Source organism: Bombina bombina, chromosome 4 (assembly GCF_027579735.1).
Source record: "Bombina bombina isolate aBomBom1 chromosome 4, aBomBom1.pri, whole genome shotgun sequence".
NCBI classification, from domain to species: Eukaryota; Metazoa; Chordata; class Amphibia; order Anura; family Bombinatoridae; genus Bombina; species Bombina bombina.
The window spans coordinates 811,934,371-811,948,576 of NC_069502.1; the positions used below are offsets into that span (position 1 = coordinate 811,934,371).

At 44.4% G+C, this 14,206-nt stretch overlaps 1 protein-coding gene across 1 annotated transcript in view; it reads right to left on the reverse strand.

Moving 5' to 3' along the window:
* Positions 1-7,034: 7,034 nt before the first annotated feature.
* LOC128657082 (oocyte zinc finger protein XlCOF7.1) overlaps positions 7,035-14,206 on the reverse strand; it is a 45,268-nt gene continuing 38,096 nt past the window's right edge. The window contains exons 8-9 of the mRNA XM_053711322.1: positions 11,339-11,446; positions 7,035-7,331 (exon numbers count right to left, since the gene is read on the reverse strand). Coding sequence (XP_053567297.1) covers positions 7,309-7,331; positions 11,339-11,446 — 131 coding nt within the window. The 3' untranslated portion in view covers positions 7,035-7,308. The remainder of the gene's footprint in view (positions 7,332-11,338; positions 11,447-14,206) is intronic.

A 14,206-nucleotide genomic window follows, 5' to 3' on the forward strand; every position in this document is an offset into this window, starting at 1 on the left:
TAATCCAATCCTCTGCAATACCAGGCAATGCCTTTTTACTATAACAAATATAGGAGCTAAAATCAGTCACTATCTATTAACTGATAAATTGCAGTTACATGGAAAAATAGGATTTGTAGGTCATATTAAGGTTGGCGACATCCTCTCAGATATAGTGCTCCACTTTAATGGGAATATAGGGTGAAGGGTAGCAATACTCACTTCGCTCTAACTCTAACATTACATTAGACGATTGACATCTGAGCAACCCAAGAACCTACACTAGTAAACTATCTACTCAGATCTCAAGATAAACCAGTGATCATTCTATGTAATGAAACATTAAACTATAGATAAGTCTATCACTATAGTTCATAACTCATATGTTACGAGCTTAGTCCTATTGAGAATTCACTTAATAAAGAAAACAATCTCAACAGCAGACAGCAATTTTAAAAGTTTTTGTCTTTGTGTGTTTGTAATATATTTTAATAATTTTGAATAAAAGTTAAATTTTAATATTCTAGCTCTGAACTCCACCAAGGAGTCTCATCAAAGTCAATATCCACAAAAATTCTATCTCAGAAATGTGAGTGCTAATCAGATGTACAGTTTTTGTCAGTATAATACTGATTTGTCCTAGTACACTCACTTGCACCCTGTATCCCTCAGACACGTCACACACACGTACACTCACTTGCACCCTGCTTCCCTCAGACACGTCACACACGTACACTCACTTGCACCCTGCGTCCCTCAGACACGTCACACATGTACACTCACTTGCAGCCTGTGTCCCTCAGACACGTCACACATGTACACTCACTTGCACCCTGCGTCCCTCAGACACGTCACACACATACACTCACTTGCACCTTGCATCCCTCAGACACGTCACACACGTACACTCACTTGCACCCTGTATCCCTCAGACATATCACACACGTACACTCACCTGTGCCCTGTATCCCTCAGGCACATCACACATGTACACTCACCTGTGCCCTGTATCCCTCAGACACATCACACACGTACACTCACCTGTGCCCTGTATCCCTCAGACACATCACACACGTACACTCACCTGTGCCCTGTATCCCTCAGACATCACACATGTACACTCACTTGCACCCTGTATCCCTCAGACACATCACACACGTACACTCACTTGCACCCTGCGTCCCTCAGACACATCACACACGTACACTCACTTGCACCCTGCGTCCCTCAGACACGCCACACACGTACACTCACTTGCACCCTGCGTCCCTCAGACACGTCACACACGTCCACTCACTTGCACCCTGCGTCCCTCAGACACGCCACACACGTACACTCACTTGCACCCTGCGTCCCTCAGACACATCACACACATACACTCACTTGCACCCTGTATCCCTCAGACACGTCACACACGTACACTCACTTGCACCCTGCGTCCCTCAGACACGTCACATAGTACACTCACTTGCACCCTGCGTCCCTCAGACTACACACAATCACCTGTACTTATATTGTCACATATTTCCTGATCTGCAGCTTCTGGCATATTTTTTAGCTACGGATCTTCTGTTTGTTCTGTGTTACATGAAATCTTAGCATCGTTTTCACCTGAAATATTAATTAAATAAATCACTATTTACAATATCTTTTGTCTCTTTTCAAAAATCCTTTTAAAACTGAATGTGAAAATTTGTGTAAATTAAGTTAAATCCACCTCAGCCTTCATTAGTAGCAGTCACATCAGTAAGAAACATTCCATATAATGACATCAGCACAGCAGTACATTTATGTGTCAAGCAGTAAAGCGAGTTAGATCAGTTACTTTACTAGCTGCAAATACAGCCTCATTGTAACCAATCAGAATTCCTATGTGAGACTTATTACAAGGTTTAAAAATAAAATCCATTTTCCATTGCTTATTAAAATATCAATTATGTTAAAGGACCAGTAAACACAGTAGATTTGCATAATCAACAAATGCAATATAACAAGACAATACAATTATTATTATTATTATCAGGTATTTGTAGAGCGCCAACAGGTTCCGCAGCGCTAAGAACATGGGTGGTATATAAAAACGATTACGGGGATCAAATGGGTGAAGGGTCCTGCAGAGAGTTGCACTGTTGTAGTCGGCTCTTATGAGGGTGAACTACAAATAGCTGGGCTCATAGGCTTACATGCTATGGGGTTTTAGGGGATAGCAGTGGAGATAGGAAGGTAAGTGTAGGTTGTAAGCGTCCCTGAATAGTAGAGTCTTCAGGGAGCACTTGTCAGGGAGCCAGGAATCAGACTGAGACAAGAAGTGCAAAAATAATCACACCTTTATTAATAGCAAAAAATAATAAAAAGTCCACAAGTCAAATAAGCCAGGAATCAAAACCAGAAGTGGTAGTCAGATGAGCCGAGTCAGGAGCCAAAGCAAATAGTCAGACGAGCCGAAATCAGAAACAAGGAGAACAGCAGAGTCAGGAACAAGCCAGGGATCAGGAACCAGGAGGGACGTCAGACAGCCAGGTAATACACAGGAGCTCTCACAAACAGGTCTGAGACAACGCAAGGGCAAAGCATACTGAACAGAGGCCCACTTTAAATAATAAGTGATGACATCACAATGCTGATACTGCATCCTGTCTCACACTGATGATGTACACCAGTCTGGCGATAAAAGCAAGTGCAGGAAATGAGCAGCATCACACAGTATGCACCAGAGTTAGCAAGAGAGGTGAGTAAAATGGCTGCCAGCAGCACATGGCAAACGGATCAAGGAAAAAACCCTGACAGTACCCTCCCCTCAACGACCCCTCCCCCGCGGGAGGACAAAAGGCTTATTGGGGAAACGGGCATGGAAGGCACGGAGGAGGGCGGGAGCATGAACATCAGAGGAGGGAACCCAAGAACGCTCCTCTGGACCATAGCCCCTCCAGTGAACCAAATACTGTACACGGCCCCTGGACATACGAGAGTCAATAATGCTGCTGACCTCATACTCCTCATGGTTGTCAACAAAGATAGGGTGGGGATGAGGCAACACAGTGGTAAACCGATTACAAACCAATGGTTTCAAGAGGGAGACATGAAAAACATTGGAGATGCGCATTGCAGGAGGAAGATCAAGAGCGTAGGCCACAGGATTGACCCGTCAGAGTATTCGAAAAGGACCAACATAACGGGGAGCCAGTTTATTGGAAGGCACACGAAGGTTCAAGTTGTGGGAGGACAGTCAAACTCTCTCACCAACCTGGTAGAAAGGCGCGGGCAGACACCTTCGATTAGACTGGAACTTTTGGTGCTGCATAGAACGATGAAGGCAATCCTGAATCTGCACCCACATGGAACGGAGTTGCCGGATATGCTCCTCCAAAGCCAAAATACCCTGAGACATGAATGAATCGGACAACAAGGATGGTTGAAACCCATAATTCGCCATGAACGGGGATAACTTGGAGGAAGCATTAATAGCACTATTACGAGCAAACTCTGCCCAAGGTAACAGTTCAGACCAATTATTGTGGTGATCTGAGACATAGCAACGGAGGAACTGTTCCAGAGCTTGATTAGACTGTTCCGCAGCCCCATTGGATTGAGGGTGATATGCCGAGGAGAAGGAAAGCTGGATGCCCATTTGAGCACAAAAGGAAAGCCAAAATCTGGAGACAAACTGGCTACCCCGGTCCAATACTATCTCCTTGGGTAACCCATGTAAACGGAAGACCTCCCTGGCAAAAATTGAAGCAAGCTCCTGAGCGGTAGGCAACTTCTTCAAGGGAATGCAATGTGACATTTTAGAAAAACGGTCAACCACCATAAGGATAACAGTATTGCCATTGGAAACAGGGAGCTCAACAATGAAGTCCATGGAAAGATGTGTCCAAGGACGCTCACCATTAGCAATAGGTTGAAGACCCACAGGAAGACGTCGAGGAGTCTTATTCTGTGCACAAACTGAGCAGGAGGCAACATACGCAGCAACATCAGAACGAAGGGCTGGCCACCAGAATTGTCGAGTGACAGACCAAATCATTTGGTTCTTGCCTGGGTGACCTGTGGCTTTAGGATAGTGGTAAGTGTGCAAAAGTTTAGTTCGAAGATTCTCATGAACAAAACACTTACCACTAGGTTTCTCAGGCGGTGCATTGGTTTGTGCAGCCAGGATCTCCTCCCCCAAGGGAGAAGTCAAATTAGTATGTATGGTAGCCAAAATATGGTCAGTAGGTATAACTGGAGTAGGTACAGACTCCTCCTTGGACAGAGGCGAAAATTGTTGAGAGAGCGCATCAGCCCTAACATTCTTACTACCAGGCAGGTAGGAGACCACATAATTAAACCGAGACAAAAATAGCGCCCATCTGGCCTGTCGGGGCGACAAACGTTTTGCTTCAGACAGATAAGTTAAAATCTTGTGGTCAGTAAGAATGAGCACTGGCACGCTAGTACCCTCAAGAAGATGCCTCCATTCCTTGAGTGCCAAAATTATGGCCAGTAATTCCCTGTCGCAAATTTCATAATTGAATTCCGCTAGAGACAATTTCTTAGAGAAGAAACCACACGGATGCAAGGAACCGTCAGGCATAGGACGTTGAGACAAGAGGGCACCTACTCCAGTCTCAGGCGCATCAACCTCAAGAACGAAAGGCAGGACAGGGTTAGGACGAGCCAGAACTGGAGCGGCAGCAAAGGCAGTCTTAAGACTATCAAAGGCTTTAATGGCAGTAGGTGACCAATGGAGTGAATCATTCTCTTTACGGGTCATGTCTGTGATAGGTTTGACCAAGGAAGAAAAGTTTTTTAATAAACTTTCTATAGTAATTGGCGAACCCCAAAAAATGTTTCTCAAGTTTACAAAACAGGCCGTTCTCACGTAGTCTCTGAAGAACCCGTGTAACATCAGAATGATAAGCCTCAAATGTGGGTGAGTGTATGAGGATGTCGTCTAAGTACACCACAACACACTGTTGCAACATATCTCGTAGGACATCATTAATAAATTCCTGGAAAACAGCAGGAGCATTACATAGGCCAAAGGGCATTACAAGATACTCATAATGCCCGCTCCTGGTGTTAAATGCTGTTTTCCATTCGTGGCCCTCCTTGATCCTAACGAGATTGTACGCTCCTCTCAAATCAAGTTTAGTAAAGACCGTAGCTCCCTTGAGGCGGTCAAAGAGTTCCGTAATGAGCGGAATAGGGTAAGCATTCTTAATTGTAAGACGATTAAGACCCCTATAATCGATGCATGGTCTTAACTCTCCACCCTTTTTCTTCACAAAGAAGAAGCCAGCCCCTGCAGGAGAGCAGGATTTGCGGATGATCCCCCGCAACAGAGCATCGGCAACATACTCCTCCATAGCACAATTCTCCGCAACAGACAGAGGGTAAACCCGGCCCCGAGGAGGAATGGCTCCGGGTTGCAGGTCTATGGCACAATCGTAAGACCGATGAGGAGGCAACGTACCGGCACACACATTGGCAAAAACGTCTAGGAACTCTTGGTACTCCTCTGGCAATTGAGATACCGAAGACGTGCACAAGACTTTAACTGGTTTCCGAAGACAAGTGGAAATACATTGCGGAGACCACGACAACATTTCGGACCTGCGCCAATCGAGACTGGGATTGTGCTTTTGGAGCCAAGGATAAACCAGAATAACCGGAAAATGCAGAGAGTTTATCACCTGGAACTGGGGGGTTTCAAAATGGAGAGCCCCAACAGCCATGGATAACGGAGCAGTTTCGTGAGTAACAAGTGCGGGCTGAAGGGGCCTGCCATCAATGGCCTCAATAGCAAGCGGAACGGACCGAGGCAAAACAGGAATGGAGTGCTTTGATACAAAAGCACTGTCAATGAAATAGCCCGCAGCACCGGAGTCAACAAGAGCCTGGGTGACTATGGAGGAGTCCACCCAGGAAAGGATAACCGTGACCAAAGGTTACTCCTTTAGCAGTTCTGGAGATGAGGATAAACCACCCAAGGCCTGCACCCGACATGACCTTAGGTGTGAGAGTTTCCCGGCCGTGTAGGACAAGACTTAAAAAGGTGGCCCTGTAACCCACAATAGAGGCAGAGCCCCTCCCTCCTCCTAAAGGCCCTCTCCCCCGCGGAGAGACGCATGAATCCCAACTGCATCGGCTCAGCAGTACCTGGTGACTCGGGACCAGGAGGCATGGGAGGACAGGGAGGCATAGGTGGGAACGAACACGTAGGAGACAACGGAACAGGAGGCTTCCGCAAGCAACCCTTAAAAGAGGGCCTCTCACTTAGTCTGATGTCAATTAGGATAAAAAAAAAAAAAAAAGACACCAATGCCTCAAGATCTTCTGGTAAATCTCTGGCAGCAACTCCGTCTTTAATCGAATCAGAGAACCCACGAAAGAAGGCGGCAACAAGGGCTTCATTGTTCCAACCTACCTCTGCGGCAAGCGTACGGAACTCAATGGCATACTGAGGAACAGATCTTGTACCTTGCTGAATGGACATGAGTCGTTTAGCAGCAGAGGAGGAGCGAGCCGGAACATCATCCGAAAGGAGGCCACAAATTCAGGGTAATTTGAAATCACAGGTTTATTAGTCTCCCACAAGGGATTAGCCCAGGCAAGAGCTGTGTCAGAGAGTAACAATATGAGAAATCCCACCTTAGCTCTGTTAGAGGGAAACGCCTGAGGTAACATCTCAAAGTATATGCCGACCTGGTTCAAAAACCCTCTGCACTGATTAGGATCGCCTCCATATTGCTGAGGTAGAGGTGCAGAACCAGACATGCTCCTGGTAGGACTAGGTGCAGCAGCGGAAACAGGAGCAACCATAATTTGCGGGACACTTTGGTCCAAATGTGCAGTGCGAGTCAGCAGGGTTTGCAGGGCTAGTGCAAATTGATCCAAGCGGTGATCCTGTTCATCCATCCTGGAAATTATGGCAGGTAAAGGTGGATTATTAGCACCATCAGGATTCATGGCCCTTGTGTATTGTCAGGGTGCCAGGAATCAGACTGAGACAAGAAGTGTAAAAATAATCACACCTTTATTAATAGCAAAAAATAATAAAAAGTCCACAAGTCAAATAAGCCAGGTATCAAAACCAGAACTGGTAGTCAGACGAGCCGAGTCAGGAGTCAAAGCGAATAGTCAGACGAGCCGGAATCAGGAACAAGGAGAGCAGCAGAGTCAGGAGCAAACCAGGGATCAAGAACCAGGAGGGACGTCAGACAGCCAGGTAATACACAGGAGCTCTCACAAACAGGTCTGAGACAACGCAAGGGCAAAGCATACTGAACAGAGGCCCTTTAAATAATAAGTGATGACATCACAATTCTGAGACTGCATCCTGTCTCACACAGATGATGTACACAAGTCTGCCCATAAAAGAAAGTGCAGGAAATGAGCAGTATCACACAGTATGCACCAGAGTCAGCAAGAGAGGTGAGTAAAATGGCTGCCAGCAGCACATGGCAAACGGATCAAGGAAAAAACCCTGACAGCACTTGAAGCTTTTAAAACTAGGGGAGATTCTTGTGCAGTGAGGCAGAGTTCCATAAGATGGGAGACAGTTTTGAGAAATCTTGTAGACGAGAATGTGAGGAGGTAACAAGAGAGGAGGAGACTAGGAGATCATGAGCGGAGCGAAGGGGACAGGAGGGAGAGTATCTGGAGACAAGGACTGAGATGTAGGAGGGAGCAATGCAATTGAGGGCTTTGTGTGTCAGAGTGAGAATTTTGTGTTTAATCCTGGAGGCAAGAGGAAGCCAGTGAGGGGATTGGCAGAGAGGTGCGGCAGATAAAGAGCAATGTGCAAGAAAGATGAGCCTGGCAGAGGCATTCATTATGGATTGTAAAGGAGCTAGGCGGCAGCTAGGGAGACCAGAGAGGAAAAAGTTGCAGTAGTTGAGGCGGGAAAGGATGAGAGAGTGGATTAAAATCTTTGTTGTGTCTTGTGTAAGGAATTGTTTAATTTTAGCGATGTTTTTAAGGTGGAAGTAGCAGGCTTTAGCCAAGGACTGAATGTGAGGAGTGAAAGAAAGATCTAAGTCAAGTGTGGCCCCAAGACATCGGGCATGTGAGGTTGGGGTAATGATGGAGTTGTCAACAGTTATAGAGACATGGGGGGGTGGAGATTTTTGAAGAAGTGGGAATATAAGGAGCTCAGTTTTGGAGAGATTTAGCTTGAGGTAGTGAGAGGACATACAAGATGAGATATGAGAGACAGTTAGTGACACTGGTTAGCAAGGAAGGAGATAATTCTGGTGCAGAGAGGTAGATTTGGGTATCGTCGGCATACAAGTGATAATGAAACCCGTGGGACTTTATTAAGGAACCTAGTGAGGACGTGTAGATTGAGAAGAGAAGGGGACCGAGGACAGAGCCCAACAGAAAGAGTTAACAGGCAGAGGATACCCCAGAGAAGGCTACACTAAAGGTACGGTTAGACAGATAGGAAGAAAACCAAGAGTGAGCTGTGTCACAGATGCAGAAGGATTGGAGGGTATAGAGCAAAAAGAGGGTGGTCGACAGTATCAAAAGCTGCAGACAGATCAAGGAGGATAAGTAGAGAGAAGTGGCCTTTTGATTTTGCTGTAAGTAGGTCGTTGGTAACCTTAACAATTGCTGTCTCTGTTGAGTGAAGGGGGCGAAATCCAGATTACAGTGGGTCAAGGAGGGAGTTTAATGTAAGGAAATGGGACAGACGTGCATATACTAGCTTTTCAAGAAGCTTTGAGGCAAGAGGTAGTAGGGAAATAGGGCGGTACAATACAATAGCATTTTCTCTGAATTTCAAATGAGTAGATTTTTTATAGCAAATTTCAAAGTTATGTATATTTCCACTCCCCCTGTACCATGTGACAGCAATCAGCCAATCACAGGTAGGAGCTGGTGACTCAAAAAGTGTAAATATAAAAGAACGTGCCCTACATAAGTTATATCACAATCACCACAAATAACAGGTGCATTTCCATCTATGTGTTTTATTGGGCGGGAGTAGTGGCTCTAAAAGTGAGACACACACATACACTTACCTGTGCCCTGTTTCACAGAGACATGTCACACAAGTACACTCACCTGTGCCCTGTGTCCCGTACATGTCACACACATACACTCACCTGTGTCCCACAGACACATCACACACATGCACTCACCTGTGCCCTGTTTCCCACAGACACATCACACACGTGCACTCACCTGTGGTCTACATCCCTTACATGTGACACACACATACACTCACCTGTGCCTTGTTTCCCACAGACACAACACACACATATACTCACCTGCGCCCTGTATCCCTCAGGCACATCAGACACGTACACTCACCTGTGCCCTGTATCCCTCAGACACATCACACATGTACACTAACCTGCGCCCTGTATCCCTCAGGCACATCACACACGTACACTCACCTGTGCTCTGTATCCCTCAGGAACATCACACATGTACACTCACTTGTGCCTTGTATCCCTCAGACACATCACACATGTACACTCACCTGTGCCCTGTATCCCTCAGACACATCACACATGTACACTCACCTGTGCCTTGTATCCCTCAGACACATCCCCCACGTACACTCACCTGTGCGCTGTATCCCTCAGACACATCACACGTACTCTCACCTGTGCCCTGTATCCCTCAGACACATCACACATGTACACTCACCTGTGCCCTGTATCCCTCAGACACCTCACACACATAAACTCACCTGCGCCCTGTTTCCCACAGACACATCACACACATCTCACCTGTGGCCTGCATTCCTTACCTGTCACAAAAGTACACATCACACATGTACACTAACCTGCGCCCTGTATCCCTCAGGCACATCACACACGTACACTCACCTGTGCTCTGTATCCCTCAGGAACATCACACATGTACACTCACTTGTGCCTTGTATCCCTCAGACACATCACACATGTACACTCACCTGTGCCCTGTATCCCTCAGACACATCACACATGTACACTCACCTGTGCCTTGTATCCCTCAGACACATCCCCCACGTACACTCACCTGTGCCCTGTATCCCTCAGACACATCACACATGTACACTAACCTGCGCCCTGTATCCCTCAGACACATCACACATGTACACTCACCTGTGCCCTGTATCCCCCATACATGTCACACACGTACACTCACCTGTGCCTTGTATCCCTCAGACACATCACACATGTACACTCACCAGTACTGTATCCCTCAGACACCTCACACATGTACACTCACCTGTGCCCTGTATCCCTCAGACACGTCACACATGTACACTCACCTGTGCACTGTATCCCTCAGACACATCACACATGTACACTCACCTGTGCACTGTATCCCTCAGACACATCACACATGTACACTCACCTGTGCCCTGTATCCCTCAGACACATCACACATGTACACTCACCTGTGGCCTGCATTCCTTACCTGTCACACAAGTACACTCACCTGTGGCCTGCATCCCTTACATGTCACACAAGTACACTCACCTGTGCCCTGTGTCCCTTACATGTCACACATGTACACTCACCTGTGCTCTGTTTCCCTCAGACACCTCACACACGTACACTCACCTGTGCCCTGTATCCCTCAGGCACCTCACACACGTACACTCACCTGTGGCCTGCATCCCTTAAATGTAAACACACGTTCACTCACCTGTGTCCTGTGTCCCTCAGACACATTACATACATACACTTACCTGCGCCCTGTTTCGCACAAACACATCACACACATACACTCACCTGTGGCTGCATCCCTTACATGTTACACACGTACACTCATCTGTGCCCTGTGTCCCTTACATCTCACACACTAACACAAACCTGTGCCCTGTTTCACAGACATGTTACACACGTACTCTCACCTGTGCCCTGTATCCCTCAGGCACATCACACATGTACACTCACCTGTGCCCTGTATCCCTCAGACACATCACACACGTACACTCATCTGTGCCCTGTATCCCTCAGGCACATCACACACGTACAGTCACCTGTGCCCTGTATCTCTCAGGCACATCACACACGTACACTCATCTGTGCCCTGTATCCCTCAGGCACATCACACACGTACAGTCACCTGTGCCCTGTATCTCTCAGGCACATCACACACGTACACTCAACTGTGCCCTGTATCCATCAGACACATCACACACGTACACTCAACTGTGCCCTGTATCCATCAGACACATCACACATGTACACTCACCTGTGCCCTGTATCCCTCAGACACATCACACACGTACACTCACCTGTACCCTGTATCCCTCAGACACATCACACACGTACACTCACCTGTACCCTGTATCCATCAGACACATCACACATGTACACTCACCTGTGCCCTGTATCCCTCAGACATATCACACATGTACACTCACCTGTGCTTATATTGGCACATATTTCTTGTTCTGCAGCTCCTGGCATATTTCTTAGCCACTGACCTTCTGTTTGTTCCATGTTACAAGAAATCTTAGCATCATTTTCACCTGCAATAAAAAACAAACAAACAATCTAAAGAGTCAATATTTACAGTGTCAATGGTCTCTTTTAAAAACTTAAGATTAAAATAAAATGTAAAACATTGTGTAATTTAACTAAACCAGAGTATTGATCACTATCTGTCACATCTGGAAGTAATAGTATGTAGTGACAGCTTAAGTACAGCCTGTGGCATGAAGTAAAACAAGTTAGCTGGGATTTAGTGACTTTACCAGCTGCAAATAACCCCCACTGTAGCCAATCAGAATTCCCTTGTGTATTATACGGTTGTTTTCTTGAGTTTTAAAAATGGAATCCATTGTAATGTTTTTCATTAAAACATCACATATGCTTTGCAAATGCACTCACATCACAATAACACCCATTATACCTCACATGGAGACAATACAGCGCTAGTATTCCAACAGCTCCTTGACCGGAGACGGAACAATACAGTAATAGAATTCCAACAGCACTCAATTTTCTTCCCAGGACCTTTTTAGCGGATGCACCACCCAGCTGATTTTACGGACTACCCGCTAAAATTTTAGCTATCTTAAGTTAAATTAAAAATGTTCAATTTTTATTGCACAAATGATCATTTAATACATTCTGTTAAATTATTCAATTAATTTGTGTTTTGGATATCTGAAAATGATAAAATATTATAAAATATCACACTGCCCCCACCCGGCTACTTCATAATGCCACCTGACCCAGATGGCAACATTTTCTGTGGAGAACACTGAGCACCTATATCTGACATGGGGATAATACAGTACTAGTATTTTAACAGCTTCTATACCTGACATGCTGACAAAGCACTAGAATTCCAACAGCTCCTATACCTGACATGGGCAAAATACAGCACTCCCTATACATGACATAGGAATAATACAGCACTAGTATTCCAACAGCTCTTATATCTTACATGAGGACAATATAGCACTAGTATTCCAACAGCCCTTATACCTGACGTGGACAATACAACTCTTGCATTTCAAGATTATCGTTAAAAAGAGTTTATTACCTGTCCTGATCAATGGTGGAATCTTGCTCACCTTTAATAAACGTATCCAACTGGTTTATAGAACTAGATGTATAATGTATAAGGTGACGCAAAAAAACTTGCTGATTCCTATTAGACACAGTTATGAGTATGTATGTACGTTCCTTTTTTTTGTTGGTATTTATAATGCGTCTTGTAATAAATACAAAAATTACTTGTACTTCAGCAATTTTATACCTTTCTGCAGGTGAATGTAATGTTGTAAATACGTGTGTATGGTGATTTTTCCCCTTCTCTTCTCCTTACTATATGTTCTCACTTAATCATGTCACTTTATATGTGGTGGTTATATTACCTACTTAGATACTTGTTTTCTTTGACCTCTTAATTGGTACACTCTTATATTAAATGATTTACCACTAAATTATTATATTCCAAAAGATTTATTATATTAGACAATCATATGACATTTGCTAAAAAAACATATACGTTCTTCTAAAATTGCAAAAAAGACACCGGTGTCTATGTATACTATGTCTCCTTTAAGACTAGACTTGTTAAAAATCTTCTTGAATGGTAACTTCTACTTGCTACACATCATCCAACAATATGTTGCATTGAGATACAATGTAATACAATCTTATATAATCTAATACAGCATTTAGACAGTGTTCCGTTAGGAATACTTGAACAGTTGTGCTTCTTCTATAAGACATAATTTTGCAGTTCTGCTTGTTAGTCAAATACCATCTTCTTCAATACATTTAAATTGCCTTATGACTAAAAATGAAATGTCAAAAGTACAATGTCCTTTTTTAAAGGTGTGTCTATCGTGTGACTTCCCAGGTTTTCACTCTAAGAAACGGTATTTTATATTGCAATATTTCGTATTGGCAGTATAGTGGAAGTTCATTTAAAGCCCATATATTTCTGGTCTTTCTTAATAAATGTATCTAAAAAATAAAATGTTCACCCACAGGCCACATCTCTGCATATGCAAGTGTGTGCCCACGTGCCCAGTGGCAGAATTTTTCCTCACTTTCTGCAATGAGAATTTTTTAGTGAAAAAATTTCTGCCAGGTCATTTTGAAATAACATTCAATTTAAATTTTGTTATTTTTAAAAAAATGTTTCTTGAATACATTTTTTTCCTTTACTCTTGCTCTAACATTACAAGGTAGAAATAAAAAGGTGCATTGCTCACAAGAACATCTTACATTTAGAAGTCAAAGCTTTGCAGACTGGGAATGGCTAGGTGCAGGGTTAAAAATCCCAGAGAGCCAGTCACTGTTCTCTTCAAACAGCACTTTACTCTGGATGCACTGTGTTAAGAAAAACCTACGCAGTGCAGCCAGAGCAAAGCTCTGTTTGAAGAGAACTGTCTAATGTAGAGCAGTGCTGCTAAGTAAGTGCTAACAGATCTTCCATGTGTCCCATTCTTTCTGCAGACATGCTGCATTTTCTGCGATGACATCTCAGATCACAGCATGTTCTGCCTTGGGGCCCACGTGTACAGCTCATTAGCATACACAATTCAGCTGGGTACACTACTACACACTATTGAAATTTCCATGTTCACTGCTGCTGCCATTTCTCACCACAGTAATTATTACTAATATTGCCTTTTTGTATATGTGTTCTCAATGCATCTGCTTGGTTAGTTCTATATTTAATGCTGTAGATTGCTTTCAGAAAACAATGTCTCTTTAAAAAGTTCCACATAAAAATAGGAACATGTTTCTCTGCTGGTCTTTCACAT